The sequence below is a fragment of the Corvus hawaiiensis genome, chromosome 3, assembly GCF_020740725.1.
Source record: "Corvus hawaiiensis isolate bCorHaw1 chromosome 3, bCorHaw1.pri.cur, whole genome shotgun sequence".
In the NCBI taxonomy this organism is placed as follows: domain Eukaryota; kingdom Metazoa; phylum Chordata; class Aves; order Passeriformes; family Corvidae; genus Corvus; species Corvus hawaiiensis.
In genome coordinates, this window is record NC_063215.1 from 69,643,182 (window position 1) to 69,659,334 (window position 16,153).

The window sequence follows — 16,153 nt, forward strand, 5'->3', positions numbered from 1 at the left end:
CCCTAAATTCATCATAACCCTATAAGAAGTTGAAGGCGGGTAAATCATTGCAAGTCATTGTATATTCAGTTCATGAGAAGAATGTCTTTTCAAGAAGGCTAGCAGAGCAAACACCAATTCAATACGAGTGCTACAGAAAACCTGCTATTTTCCCCAAAATAGCAGGTAATATCTCATGTTATATGCATTATCCTAACTACTCACTAAGGTGAGACACTTGGCACTATGTGTACGTTTAGCCAAAGGATGAAGACGTATTCTGTGCTCTGTGTCACGTTGTGACATTGTCCTGGAATGCTGAAATGTGAGAAAAGATTTGCGTAATCATGATGGATAATTAACTGAATATGAGCTCAGCAGGCACTTTTCTGGCTTAGGGGATGAACACACTCTTTGAAAGCATAAGCAAGGAATTAACATATTAGTTATTAGTTAACAGGGCATATTAACTGTTGAGTGTATGATTAATCTGGCAGGAAAAAAAGCAGTGCAATATTCAATATACAAAAGTTTGAACAGGACAAATTGAAGCAGAGAGGAAACTGGTGGTTTTGACATAGAGAGTAACTGTCAGCAAATGTACATTAAGTCAAATGGGCTTTTCCATATCTAGTTATAATCATACACTGCCCTTATTAGAATTTATTCTCTGCATGATGGATTGGAATAGAAGTAAAGATTTGTTTTCTATATGTTCTACTTAATAATGAAATGGATTTAAATATCGTTTTAAAAAAACAGAGAAAAAATAATAAAAGAAATCTGCTAATCCACTTTAATGAAGATGGAAACCACATTTACTGGTCTTGACTCAAGTCTTCAATGGAATCTGTATCCATTTCCCATCCCTTGGGACTGGACTTCTCAACTTTCATCCTTTGAAGACCTTTAAAAAATTTCAAGAACTAATTAACATACTGATGTGAGTAGACCAGACTGATAGCATTTTGTAACAGCACAGACAAAAAATCTGATTTTGTGCACATAGCTTACGAAAAATTTCATTTTGGTGCAAATCCATTGCAGTCTCATTGGCTTCAGAGTAGTTGCTCCTCACTTCCCAAGGCACAAGACCCCCTGTATTTTATTTTCTTTTTCAGGAAGAAAACAAAACACAGATTTTCAAAGTACATTAATGGTCAGAAAAATAGCATATGTGCCAACTATTTGAACACTATGCTCCTGAGTTTTTTTCTGAGACAATGTAATGCTGCATGTACAAGCATTAGGTCATATATATTGAAATGCAGAGTTGGAATGTTGAGTGTCCTATTGAACCCACCTAACCAGCCATCTAGGATTTTGGAGTCTTATCCAAGTTAGTTCTCTAGGTACCCTCTATAGAAAGAGATCAGCACCTTTGCTAGGGGTGATTCTTTTCATCCTATGATATGTGGGATAGACAAGCCTGTGGAATATTCTGATCTTTCTCCATAGAATAAAAACCTAGGAATATTTTCTAGACAGCTTGCAGTAGATCAGCTCATTAATACCCATAAAATAGTACTACTTAACAGTACTCAAAGCTTTGGGCAGATGGGATTCAATAGGTTTGGGACTGGTTAAAAGAACTGAGTCTGAGCAAAAAATTAATGACATGAGGTTGAACAGGAGAAGTAAATGTCTGCAATACTCACTTTTTGGCATCCTCACTTCAACTGGATTCTCAAGCTTCCACCAAAGTTGGAGTTGGAGTTGGATAGGTAGTGCAAATCATGTTAGAAAATTAAATTGAGAAGCAGACAATTAACAGTGGAATGTCAGAGTAATAATGTACAAGTGCTAATGGCTTTTGATGTATGAACGCCACCACAAAAAGTAGAAAACACTTGTGCTTACCTCATATATAGGAAGAAATGCAAATACTGAACCAGCCTCTTTGCATACAAACTCAAAAGTTTCCAAAGGTTGGATCTGACCAAGGGAAGCCAAAGTCAGTGCATTACTAGCTGAAGACAAAAGGTGATGAAGACATTCTTACTACAACTGCAAGAGAGGTTTTTTATTCCCACGACTTTTAAGGGTTAAGCCAGGTAAAGATGGAGGAGCTCTACTGATATGCAGTTAGAGTTGTAGAAAGTGTAGGTAACGAAATCTAACTCTCCTGGTTTCTGATTTCATGGGAACCCTGAAAGAACTATTGGATGTAACCAGGGATTCACTGTCATTCTAGTATTTTCACACATCCTTCAAGCAAACTTAAGATATTTAGGTTTTCTGTTAAAGCAGAGGAAAATGCTAGAGGTTTCTTTACACTTTTAAACCAGTGAATCTGTTTGTGCTACCTTCTAAACTGAAATTTGAAAATGTGAAAAATGAGAATGAAAACCACAGACATTTCTTAGATCCCTCTGTTTATGCATTTTTGTTCTAGCTTATCCACTGAATGAGAAAGATACGTAGGGTTGTTTATAGATAATTTTAAAGTGAGAAATAAAACTGTATTTCCTATACTTTGCAAAGAACATAAATTTGTCATATATATTAGCTACCTTTTCAGGAGCCAAAGCTTTGAAAAACTTGAAGCCCCGATGTCCAGCCTTTTCTGAAACTGAAGGTGATCTGGTCAGTGACTTCCACCTGTGCATACGAGACAGAAGAAGTCTGAAATTCCTATCAAAATGACAGTTATGAATGCAATATTCTTATCTGGCTCTAAAATGAAACTATTTTGATCTATAAATGATTTCATATATCTTCAAAATATATTTTTCTTAGGACCTTCATAGGTCTTAATAAAAAGGTCATGGAGTGCTTCACTAATACTTTGTCAATCCAGGTACTGGCTGTCACCTGTAGAAGTCAGGAAATCTTAACATAAACACCATTTACAACAGTCATGTACTAACTCACTGTCTGATAATGGCTTTTCAGCACTTTTTTAAGTTCTCACTAGAACACCTAAATGTGACTTTCGTAACAAAGGTGTCCTCTGCTCATATGTCTGGTTTCCAAATTTAGTCATGAGAAGAAATTATCCAGAGTGTCTGTTAGTGCAGATTAACCGTTGCCTTTATAATCAGAAAAATAAGCCAGGTCACACAAGCTAAGGAACAGAGAGAAACTGAGACTATTCCTCTATATGGGTCTATCTGCTGGCATTTTTCAATAGATCTCCTGAGATGCTTGTTTAAACTGCAAGCACCTATGCTGCTTAGATGGGTTTGTGCCTTTTCAGGTATGTGCACATTTGGGCAGTATTTTCCCACAGCTTTCTCCTGGAGAAGCTGGCTACTCACTGTGGTGCTGTATTTATCCATTGCTGCTCTTACTAAACGCACGCCTTCCACATTGTTCCCCCCCTGCTCCTGCCCCTAGCCCTGGCCACTCCCTCCAGTTCTCCCTATTGGTTCCAGTACCCCAACTCCGCCCATGTACCACCCCCGCGCCCTGAGAAAGCCCCCTGCTGCCTGACCACGAGGTCTTTCTGCCTCTGGGAATCAGCTTCTCACCATGCAATAAAAGCTTCTCTGAGGTCCATATGGAGGGACCCTTCTTGCCTCCTTTACTGTCACTGTGTTGCAGGGCTGACAGCTAGCCGGAACAGGAGTGTCCGGAAGGACTACGGGAGAGCGGAACTGCTGCTCTGTCCTAAGCAGCCCCGCTGCTCTTTCCGGGAAGGCTGCGGCTTGCTAAACCAAACAAGGCAATGCAACAACTCATGGCTTGGCTGGGTGCTGGGTAAAAAATGACTGGATGGCCAGGCCCAGAGAGTGGTGATGAATGGAGTTAAATCCAGCTGGCAACTAGCCACAAATGGTGTTCTCAAGGGCTTTGTGTTGGGGCCAGTTCTGTTTAATATCTTTACTGATGATCTGCATGAGGAGATTGAGTGCACCCTCAGAAAATCTGCATATCACAGCAAGTTGGATGGGAATGTTGACCTGCTGGACAGTGGGAAATCTCTGCAGAGGGATCTGGACAGGCTGGACCAATGGGTTGAGACCAATGATATGAGGTCCAGCAAGACGAAGTGCCAGGTCCTGCCCTTGGGTCACAACAACCCCCTGATAATGCTACAGGCTGGAGACAGCATAGCTGGAAAGCTCTCTTGTGGAAAAGGACCTGGTGGTGCTGGTTGACAGTGGCTGAACATGAGCCAGCCTGTGCCCAGGTGGCCAAGAAGGCCAATAGTACATAGTCACTAACTCCGTTGGTTAGAGCATGGTGCTCACAATGCTAAAGTTGTGGGCTTGATCCCCATACAGGTCATTCACTTGAGAATTGGACTCAATGATCCTTGTGGGTCTCTTCCAACTCAGAATATTCTGTGATATTCAATCTGTGATATACAAATAGTGTGGCCAGCAGAACTAGGGGTGATTGTCCCCCTACACTTGGCACTGGTAAGGCCACACCTCAAGTGCTGTGTCCAGTTCTTTGATCTGCTGAAACGATGGTCATGCATGGGAACAGGCTGCCCAGGGAGGTGGTGGAGTCACTGTTCCTAAAGTATTCAAAAGGCATTTGGATGTAGCACTTGGGGCATATGGCTTAGCAGTGAATATGGTGGTCCTTGGTTAATGGTTGGACTCGATGATCTTAGAAATATTTTCCAACCTTAAGGATTCTGTGATTCCATGAATATATATCTGTTAATAACACTTACAATATGAGTTGTTAATTGAGATCCTAAAATGTTATCTTAGTGCTGAATACTGTATGAGTTATCCAATAACCAAATTCTACTAGCATCACAAAGATAAGTGACTTGTCCCAAGACAATTGTCTGCATCCTGAGTACAAAGCCTAGCATCCATAAGTAACACAGCCTTTTGGATGATGGTTGGCTAGCTCTCCTTTACACTCTTTGGTACAGTTAATCCAGAGGAACCAAGTCACTCTTAAGGTGACAGCACACAGAGTATGTAGAATGGTAAGACTGAAACTTTCTATTGCATAGCGTGTGGCTGCTTTTTTTCCCCAGTTCTCTACACAATTAAGCATTTCTAATTTTCTTGCTCTTTGTCTGTTGAGTTAATGTGTTTAAATGTATAATAGCCATTCTCCTTTACTGAAATATTTGAAGAATCCTCAAAAAGTAGTAACAGTTTGAAATAGGCATGTAATTTACAGAAAGTTTCTTTCATGTTAGCTGAATTAATGATATTTGGTTCCAGAGGTTTCAAACTAGCTGCTGACTATTCCAAAGAACTACAGAGGTTAGTCCTTCAAACACAGCCAAGCACTTCTCTGTATTGATGAGTTACTCTTCTGACTGCAGTGACACTACGCATATTAGTAAGAACTCCACGGAATAATAATTACTAGCAGGATACCAAATTAAATGGGGTAACAGTAAAGCACCTTAGAGATTTTCCATTGTCCCAAAGTGCTTTGGTTGAAAGGCAGCCTAAGAATGGACAAGGTATATGAAAACTTACCACTAAAGAATGCATGACTTTTTAAGCCCTGAAGTAATTTTTTTTACAGATTTGGATTCCTTTGTTACTTAAGACACTGTGTGCATCTCCTCTGAAGATGCCTTGTTCAGTATTTATGTTCACTTGTTCAATCCACTAATTAATGAACCAGAGAGTTCCAGGACTAGAATTATGACTTAAACTAAAGGGCCAAGGCCCTCTGACTTGACTTGTAACTAACCAACCCATACCCCTTGAGAACTCTACCTACAAGAGTTCAACACTGCTATTGAACACACATTTATGCCAGCTTCAGAATGCCATGATCTGCAAATCCGTTACCCATGTATGTGAATGTATCCATAAAGTACCAGCAAATTTAAGATGACCATTTCTTAAACTGAAAGATTAAATTTGGTTTATTCTTCTAGAAGGATTTATGTTTTGGTTGAAACGATTCACATTAAGCTTTTTCAATAAATTTTTGGAGATCCCAAAAACATAGCAACTTTTGGAATTTGAAAGATAACAGGCTGCTAACCTGAACAGCATATATAATATACCACCTCTAATGAGGCTCAAATCTGAGACAAGTATCTAGTCATCACTATTACTGAGTTCAAACCTTGAATATCACCTAATCTTGACTGTTGCCAAGTCATAAAAATGAAAAGATTTATCCATTCTGGGTCAAAAAAATCTTTAAAAAAGATTTTTCTGAATAACACATAGTACTGATTTTTTTCTGATCTTCAGATGAAAGGTGTTTTTAAAGCATATTTTCAAATTTGTTCCCCCAGTCATACATGTATGTAAATGTATGAGATCTTACTTGTCTCTGTCCAGCATGAGAGGATATTTAACCTTCTTCTTTTCCATATGTTTGCTCTCTGCTTTAATTATGGCAGGAAAGTTATTAACATCAGAAGGCAAAATCAACCGACTGGTATCTGATAATTCAAACTTCCTGGCTTGTCCAAAGTAACCAAAATAGTATCCAGTCATGGCATGCCAAAGCCTACAGACATAGTAGAAGCAGTGCCAAAAGACAGAAAAGAAAAATGGATATTTTTAGAAGTGAAACAGCAGTGAGACAATATCTGTATATTATCAAATTCTGCAGCTCTGTTCAGTGTGCTAGTCAAAAAAAACATCAATGAGATTGTTTTTATAATTTAAATAATTTGAGAATAAAAAAAAGATTCAGAAGGTTGTTGTAGAAAACAGAAAACACACAGTTCGTGTTTGTATTTATGAAACTGAGGAGTAAATGTACCAAAGTCCTGAACTGTTCCTGCAGTAAAGTGCTGCCACCAGAGCAGGATCTACATGAAATTTCTTCATTGATACTTCCAGAAAACCAAAAGAAACCCCTTCAAATGTACTTGTTAGCCAAGAAGGAATTATAGTTGTCTATGAAGTATCTCCAAGCTTCCATGGTCTAACTGCATACACATTGATTAGGTGCCATGCTTAGGATCCATGTCAATTTAACAAGCATTGAAAGCTAAAATAGGATTAGAACAGGAGGTAATTTTTAAAATGGTGTAGCCATGCATTCCAAAGTAAAGCAATGGCTGAAAGAAAAGGACAGTCTGCAAAGGATCTGACTTCCTGAGAAGTGTTATATTAAAACCAGTTCTTTTGGGTGCAGAACAGAAATTGCACCCAGTGTTTTATTTTATTTAAGTTCTAGCCTATATACAAGTGCAGCAAGAAAAGGAACTTTCAAGACAGCTCAACGGATTTGCCATAGCAGTTAGTCATTTTATACCTGACTGAACCATCAGTGGATGCTGTCACTACCACATTTTTCTCCTCTTCAATAAGTAAGTCAACCACTTCAGTAGCATGTGCCCTCCAGCAGAGCTCCTCCCTTATTTCCTGAGGGAAAAAAGGCAACATAACCACATTTGAGGCAGTTCTGTATCCCACCATGGTTGCTAGCTTAGTGGATTTATCTGCATGTCTTTCTGAAAATTCGAAGAGGTGAAAAAATAATCCCTCCATGAAACAGCCTGCAAATGGCATATGGTAGAAACACCACTCAGGGGACATGGATATGTTAATTCTTAACATAACTTCTTTGAACACAATGAAATAATGCTGACACCATTTTACTTATGTTTTTCCATTTTTTTTCACAGCATCAAGTTATTATTTCAAGCACAAAACATGATCTTTATATGCAGAAAACATTTTTATCCCTGTAGAGCTCTGAATTAATTTTTTTTTCTGTTTTTCTGGGTATACTGTTCAAGTTAAGAAGATCTGAGAGATATTTCCTTACATTTTTTTTATTTTGTGAATCTTCTAAGAATGAGGCAATGTTCCAGCGAATAATATGTCCCTCTGTTTAAGAAAGGAGAAAGCAAAACATCAGTAAGTTTCACTAGTGCTACACCTTCACTTGTTGCTGCCATTTACTCTCAGTAGACACTGGGCAGAATGAAGCAGAGAACACAGGTCAGTTAGTTTACAGTGAGTATAACTATCTTATTGTCAAGCACAGAGTAGAAATAATGGACTGTTCATTAATACGCAAAGAAACACATATGCTAGTTGTGAGCAGTGTGTCATTAACTGGATAGCTTTGAAATGGAAGTAAGGTCAAGTTTTTCTTTAAATTATATGAATGAAAAATAAGAGTCATCTTGTCAAGACAATGTCTATTGCACAGCCGAGGTACGAGAGCTTCCTGGGGATTACACTGGTTTTCAATCCTGGTAAAATGGACAAATTTTAATTAATTGCATACATAATGAACGCTTAATGTTTTACAACCTTTTAGTGCGCTCATGTGGAAATAGAATCAAAGAACCACTTTCCTTATGACCCACAACTGCTCTGTTTCCTGCCTAGGCTCCCTCTTTCCTGATGAAGTTGCCTCTTATTTCTCATTTCTACTGCAAGACAGAGGACTATTTCATGTAATTCCAATTTTCATACAAGTCACATCTGATTTCTAGGACTGTACATTTGCAAGCAAGGGAGGAGGCGGGAAGAGAAGCTGACCTTTTACTAGCAAAGAAAAATCTGTAGTGGGAAAAGGTAATTGGTCACAGCACTGCAGATAAGAGTGTGGAAAGCACAAAAAGCAAATACACAGTGACACAAACATGAAAAGGCAGAGTATCAAATAAATAGGCAGTAGGGTGGGTACTTTTCCACAATTAATTAAAATCCTGTTCAGTGCATTCTGCCTTTTTGAACTCATTTACTCATTTGAATCAGAGAGGAGTGGAAACTCCTCCTCATTTTCAGTATAAAAGTCAAACTATTGCTGAATTTTTAAACAAATGGGGAAAAAAGTCCCTTGCTCCATCCAATTTCTGACAACATAAGAGTAGGAAGCTGGCGGAAAACAGTTATGATATGTATTTTAAAAGAAAAGTGACACATAATGCCAGACACAGAGATGGAAAATTGCCAGGGTGATTCTAAAGGTTTGAAGAAGAATCAGACAGCAGAAAAACTTCTGAACATTCTGCCAAAGGAAAGCCAGATTTCATGTAAAATTAGAAGTCTAGCAATGAGCTGCTAGCAAAAACAAGTACTTTTCCTATATAGCAGTGTACTGCTGGCGCTATTACTGTGCACTCCATATCAGTGTTCGAATCACAACTCTTGGTACAGCCCAAGCTACAATTTTTTATGTAGTATTATTACCACGGAACTGAAATTTTTGCTTGTTCTTAGCAGGAATCTTTGCCCTTGGGATTATTATAATAATTTAGATGGAAAGTATATGCAGGGCATGTGAATGAAGAAAATTTTAATGTCTTTATGAAAAAAATTCTACTGATAACACTGTAACATTAAGCTTTAATATACCATCCGTTTATAAAACAGAACACCTTTTATTATTATTTAATTATAGCTTTGATGGAAAAAATCCGGCAGCACTTGGATCTTTGTTTCCACATTCCTGGCACATTTACAGCATGATATTTTCTTGTCCTACTGACTGTTCTGAACAGGATGACTAACATGTTTACTTACCTTTACTGCCTGCCAGGAGAATTTTAGTGAAGGTGTCTGTACACAGCACTGTCAGAGGACCTGAGGGATGTTCCGAAAATGGCAAAAGTTCTTTCATTAAGTTTCCCTAAAACAAACAAACAAAACCCTCATATTTATCTTATAATACCTACATTAAAAATATTAATTCATCAGAATTTGAGTGCCATTGATTTTATCTATTCAACATTACTGAGCTCATATCCATTCAGAAGGCTGCTAAGAAAGTAAATTCCTAAATCTACCAAATGATGAAGATAGCTGTGGTGCATTCTCCTGGACTGCTGTCTCTTGTACATCAAAAGAACAAGCTATTTAATTCTTCAGGCAAGTCAGATTAGTTGTACGTACCCCTACTTCACCACTTATCCCTCATTTGCCATGGAGTAACATCAGTATGCCCCTCATTTGCTATTGAAATGTTTTTTGCTGCAAATGGGCCCATGATGTCTCCTTCACCAATCTGTTCTATTTTTCAAGTAGACTTTCTCCATTATTGCCTCTTCAGGATTGGGAAGACGTGAGGGAGAACATCTCTCTGATAAGGAGATTCTTACTTTGTCATCCATGTAATGATGACGACAATCATTCCAGTGATGACACCACTGGCATATGAACTTAGAGATTCCTATAGGAATCTAAGCACACTAATATATCAACTATGAAGAAAACAAAACCCAACAAAACTCACACCTACTATACTTGGATACATTTACCATCATTTTCAATTTTTGCATAAAGCATCTGCAAGGTTACCTCATATTTCTGAAAAATTCTTCCCATTACTTGCTCTAGCTGGGATTCCTCTTAAAGCCTTACATGGCTGACCTGTTATGATCACTGTCTGCCACAATGACCAATATTACCAATCAACCAATCATATCATGGTACTTTCCCTTCTTGCTGCATTTGCTTTGTGTATCTTATTTAGAGTAACATGTTTTCTGGAAAAGAGTCTTACAGATCTGAGGAGATATGACAAATAAGCCTTTGCCATTGAGTTGCATGACTGGCTTTTCACGCCCCTAACAGTTGTAGAATTATGTGTTAGGACACTATTCTCTCCTAGTTTGTAACCCTACTAGTGCTAGCTGGCTTGTACAATTTTCCAGACATATTTATCCTCTTCTGAGAGTAGGACACTCTGCCTTGCCTATCATCCCTCCTTAGAAGGTAAATGTTGTGGGTGAAAAATCAAATTCTAGACTTTAACATAAATTCAGAGTTGGTTTGTTATAATTATTTCAAATTGTGTTTCTTTGTTTTCCACTTGCCATTAAGCCCTGCTACAGTTACTAAAGCAAAACTAATTTGTGTCCATGGAAGAAACTGATAACCAAAAGATGCAATAAATATCTGCTGCTGCAATTGCTAGTTAAAGAGCAAAATCCCAAAGATTAGTGGAATTATCTTCTCAGTGTTCCAGTCCCTTCCCAAAGAGCTGGCTACCTGAATACTCCATAGGCGGATACAGCTACTTGCATGAGCAGAAGCAAGAAGAGGTGATTGTCCTGCTTTAGCCTTCAACAACTGTACATTCATCTTCACATTCGGGGTGTTCTTACAGCTAGCTGTTTCTTCTGTTTTGGAACACAAATGATCATGTATTTTCTCAAAAGGTTTTAGTATTGCTTTTCAATGCACAGAAATTACACAACGCTAGAAAAAGAATTAAATTTGAAAATAAAGTCCATCAACAAGATGGCATTACTCTAAGAACATTAGAGGTATGGATAAAGACAACTGAAAAGAAATTGGAATAATCTTCATTATCTTATCTAAATCAGCAGAAACTATTGCTCTGTGATGTAGGGGAACCTTATTTAGAAGAGAGACATAGATTTTACAGAAACTGCAAGCACAAGTGAGAGTGGAGGAGGAGTGCAGGAAGAGTGCAGGACAGTGGTCATCAGGACAGCTACCAGGCAGATGTGCAGGCTCTGCATGAGGCTTCTAGAGATAAGAATGAATTCAGCAATGAAATTTAATAACTAAATGAAACTTAACAATTATGGAATCATAGATTTCTATATTTCTCCAGTTGAAAACTCTTGCTAAATGCAAGGTGGTGGTCACAGAGAATCTTTTTGAGTTTCTGCTGCGACTTTTCCAGAGCTGGGGATGCTGGCAGGTCCCATGAAAGTCCATGAATAGATATTCAGTGGATGCAAGACCTAACATGAATGTCTATTTCATTGAGCAGCTACAAGGCTTAGGAGAATTCTGATTCTAGGGCATGCTTTCTTTCCCAAATAAGTTGATCTTAAATCCACATTGCAGATGATCAAATTTCTTATTATTGGGAAATTCCGCTTTCCAGAATTTAAGCAGAGGATTTCTAAGGGATTCAGAAGAATCTAGAGGATTTACTTGCAAACTCGCCAACTCATTTGCACAGCTTTAACTCTTTAAGCACTAGGCTCTCTCTTGATTATGATTTTTTAAGGACATATACTATAATAAAGACTTTTCTTTCTAAAATTTCACCTAGTATCTGAAGCTTTTGTCTGTGAGGCCATTTACTGATGCTTGAGTCAAGTTGGCTCTTGCTATATTATTTCAAGAATTCATTGCTTGAATATTTATATAGAAGGAAAGTGTGTAGAGTTGACATTCTCAAACTCTGAAAGTGTTATCATGTCTACTTGGAGAAAAAAGCAGTTAAGGTCTTGCACATCCTGCACCCTGGCCTGACTTTTAGGAAATAACTGCAAATCAGGAGAGAGCAGAAGATGATGAGATCTGTCATCCGCATACCAAGGGCATCCCAATTATTCTGAATACAGTTTGCCACACAAAACGACAAACTCAGTTTCTACAATAATCTGGGCAGAACTCATGGAGCAACATCAAAAAGAATGAAAAACATCTTTCCATACCTGTTTTTATTTCAGTATTAATTTCATCACTTTCCGTATTTTCCTAAAAGCAAGGAATAAAATGTAAGAGAATTAGGAAATGGAATTTGGGTGTAACTACAGAACAGTTTACTAGTTGAAATTATTTTAAGAACTTATTTTTTTAGTTGGAGTATTCAAATATTCCTCCAATTTCCACTCAGTATAAACAAGAAACACTTTTTTTGAAGAGAATCAAAATAACAGATGAACAAATCACAAATGAAATTAATGGGAATTCAGGAGCATGTTAAATGTAAATTTGGCTGAATAGCCCTAATTTCTTAAGACAAGCAAAGTCAATCACTTACAATCATGTGACTGCAACCTAGATTTCTTTGAGTTTCATTCAGAACATGCATATAGTCTTTTACTGCCTTGAGCAAAAATTAATGACGTGTATAAAAACATATATAAATAAATATATATATAATACATATATAAACATTTACTCATGTCTGCATTTTCACTAAGAGAATTTTCACAATCCCTCATTTGTGCCTTGCCACATAGGCTTCTAAGGATCCCCAAGGCCGACAGTAATCAGTATACTGATGTCAAAAATTGCCAAGTCAAATAAGGCAGGGAAAACTCTGCAGCCACAAGTGTTTGAGGTATCTCAGAAGAGGAGAAGTCACTTCAATATCATCCTGCACACTGAAATGTAAGGCTTGACGTATGGGACTTTCAGGGATCTTTTTAAAAGCTGCAAATCACTTTCTATTTGTTATTTAATGAGGACACAGCACAGTGTATTGGATACTTTAGTTTGCAGATGGCAGTTAAGCCAGCGTCTGCTTGGGAATCTATCCAAATCCCAGTTCTGCTGAAACAACATGCTGGTAAGAATCTGAGAGTTAGCAGGATTTTCCTCTTTTTGCCTACTTACTTTATGTTGTTCTGCAAGTATGGCATGTCCTTCTGGCATAGAAGAGCAAAAAGTGTCACAAAACCCATAACGCTATCCTTAGCAAAAATACACAGATTGATTGATACACCGGCACACTGATGGTAAAAAACCCAAAACTTTCCTTTGAAACAATGTATCCAAGCGAGTGTGGCTGCAATGTAGAAGTGGTTCTGCTTTTATTCAAGTACTTCATGATTTGTGTATTTTACCTTCCCTCTTGAATCCTTCTATACCCCCATTTGAATGCCCGAATTGCTAGTGATAAACATCTGACCAACACTTCGATAATCAGCTATTCCATGTGTCACAGAGCCAGCTGACTGACAATGTATTCTTATTTCACCACCTCAGACAGTTTAATGACGTTAAACAAAGATAATTTCTTCATAATTCTTGATATTTAGTTTTGTGGATGGTATTATGGAGGGATTTTAGTAAGCTACAGTATTTTAAAACCAAAATGAAAAAGAAACAGAAATTTGTTTTGAATGCTACCAAATCCATCAAACCACCATACCTACCTCAGGTAAGTCCGAAGAACTTCTCTTGTGCTCTGGAATGGCACTGGCATCACTCCTCCCAGTAGCAGTAGAGGACAGGGAACTTCTTTTCCTGTGTGAAAGAAATTATTGAAGATCACTGACATTCAAGAATATACCATTTGATATCTGGAAATCAACATCACCCAGCATTAAAAAACACAATAAAATAGTACTTGAATTGATTAGACTGATTAGACTAAGGGTTATTGGTTTTATACATATTTTTTTAGTAACTAGGCAATATTTGCATATCACACAGCCAAGCTCTCCTGGCAGGAATTTTGAGCAAATGAAATCCATAGTAAATGAAAAGTAACATTGGTATTCATCATCAAGGCATGAAAGGGAAAAATTACCTGCATGCCAATGGCTTGTTCCCTTTCATTTTACACAGTACTTTCTCTGCAAATAGTTTTCAATTAATTATAGAAACTTATTTTCAATTTGTTATGAAAACTCTCAATAATGAGGTTTTGTGGAAGAAAATAAGGAAAGAAAATGGATGTGATCTTCAATGACTTTGTTTCTGAGTCAAGAAAAGTTCTGACTGTAACTAATAAGTGGTTCTTGCCACATAACTCACACCAATGTCACATCTGCTCTGTTTTTGGCAAGAGTATTTGAATAACTGGAATAGTTAGAAAGTATGCAGCTGGGGTAGTCCACTTAAATTTGGCAGGTGGCCATAACTTTGAAATTTTCAGTGTTTGATTTCACAGACATGCCATCATGCTTGAACATTTTTGTGTGTGTGTGTGTATGATCACAGTCAAATGTACCCAGGTGTCTTCCCAGTAAATACAAAACATTCTAAGACTGTAAAATTTTCCAAGTCATTGTAGGATCCTCCTGTTCAAGCATAGTAAAAAATTATCTTGGTTTATAAAAAAAATCTATTAATAAATTTTAATCACTCATTTTTTTAAATTTACCTATGATTTCTTAAACTAATCATTAAGTTATAATGTCAAAAAGAGAATTTATGTTCAATTAAGTAGCACTGATATCAAGTCGCGTAAGCTACTTGAAGATTTTAAAACAACCTAAGACCATAAACCAGCTTTATGGTTCACAAGAGCAAAAAAGCTGTCTAATTGCTAAAATCTTAAAGCTGCATAAGTATTTAAGCCATTCTGAGTCCTTTTGGCTACCACTGCCTTTGCATATCCACTGAAAGACAAGTGTTTCTGAAGTGATGTCCAGGTGCAATGCCATTCTTTCAAAATGAGCATATTTGGCTAAAATTCTCTTTTTCATCCAACACTACCAACCTATGGAAGCTTCCAGCTTGTTTTGAGAGGAATGTTGTGGCTAAACACTTTGATATGCTTGCCTCTTTGCTGAGAGTATCTAAAAGCAGGAGGATTTTATCAGGTTTAAAATAAATAAAAAGCCTGCTGCCACACAATTATCTTACAGAGATAAAAGAAGCTATGGTATACTGGAAAACTGATACCTGACAAAAGTATCTGTTGAATTCTTCAAGAGAATTGAGACCTATGAGGTCATTTAGAGGAAAAAAGGAGAGCTGAGTGGGAAAAAGAACATATCATATGGTTTGACAAGCATTACGGAAGTTTAAGGATGGGAAAGTTAATTAACTGTATGGACTTGAATTGATTAAATACAAATAAAGTCTCAATTTAAATAAGCTATCTTGGAGAAACATTACATCATTTTACTACAACAAAATCCCAATTGATGGTGCCTGTCCCCAAGGAAGATAAAATGCACAGAATTACCTGGAAGAGAAAACACTGTGTACAAGGAATAATATGGCATTGACTCCAGAGCCCCGGCTGTCTTCATTAGTTTTACGCCTGAAAACAAAGATATTTGTACAGGACATGTCAGACAGGTTGTGTATTGTTCCAGAAAATGTTTCACATTTAACCTGTAATTAAAACAAATTAAACTTTTAATTTCCCAGAATGCATGTCACCCAAAGTTTTAGACAGTTTTTTCAGAATCAGTTAATCAGTTACGATGGATTAATGTCAGTGGAGATGACATACAAAATGTGCCTGTGCCAGGAAAAACAGGTACCTGATGGAATTATGAAAATTTTATTCAGCCAGGTATTTTCTTGAGGATTAGTATTTAAGAGGAAAGTGAGGTATCTTATGATGAAGTTAACTAGCTAAGTTATTGCTAGCAAAGTACTTTTTTCCTGGCACTCAGACAGTCATGGGAACCCTGGGTAAAGTACTCTACTTACAAAGCATTGGCTTTCCTGTCTTCCATGCATCCATATGAATTGGCTGCCTCATATATGGGGAAGCAAATACAAAGGAAGAGCCACTGTCTGAACTGCAGATAAGCTTTGATTATTTTCCATGGTAGAGAAAACTCATTTCACTTTCTCACAAACTTGCCAATTTTACACATGAAGGATGAAGTGAAACTCTTGGGTAGGATAGT

General features: G+C 37.4%; 1 protein-coding gene across 10 annotated transcripts in view; it reads right to left on the reverse strand.

The window, feature by feature from the left end:
* Positions 1-610: 610 nt before the first annotated feature.
* Positions 611-16,153, reverse strand: part of WDR64 (WD repeat domain 64) — a 69,983-nt gene continuing 54,440 nt past the window's right edge. For 9 of the 10 annotated variants that reach the window (XM_048299493.1, XM_048299490.1, XM_048299486.1 and 6 more), the window contains 12 exons: positions 15,475-15,552; positions 13,712-13,802; positions 12,263-12,305; positions 10,833-10,963; positions 9,366-9,471; positions 7,654-7,715; positions 7,138-7,247; positions 6,196-6,381; positions 2,493-2,580; positions 1,840-1,914; positions 1,638-1,671; positions 611-886 (listed from right to left, as the gene is read on the reverse strand). In XM_048299493.1, coding sequence (XP_048155450.1) covers positions 798-886; positions 1,638-1,671; positions 1,840-1,914; positions 2,493-2,580; positions 6,196-6,381; positions 7,138-7,247; positions 7,654-7,715; positions 9,366-9,471; positions 10,833-10,963; positions 12,263-12,305; positions 13,712-13,802; positions 15,475-15,552 — 1,093 coding nt within the window. In that variant the 3' untranslated portion in view covers positions 611-797. The remainder of the gene's footprint in view (positions 887-1,637; positions 1,672-1,839; positions 1,915-2,492; positions 2,581-6,195; positions 6,382-7,137; positions 7,248-7,653; positions 7,716-9,365; positions 9,472-10,832; positions 10,964-12,262; positions 12,306-13,711; positions 13,803-15,474; positions 15,553-16,153) is intronic. The other variant, XM_048299487.1, reaches the window with a different exon arrangement.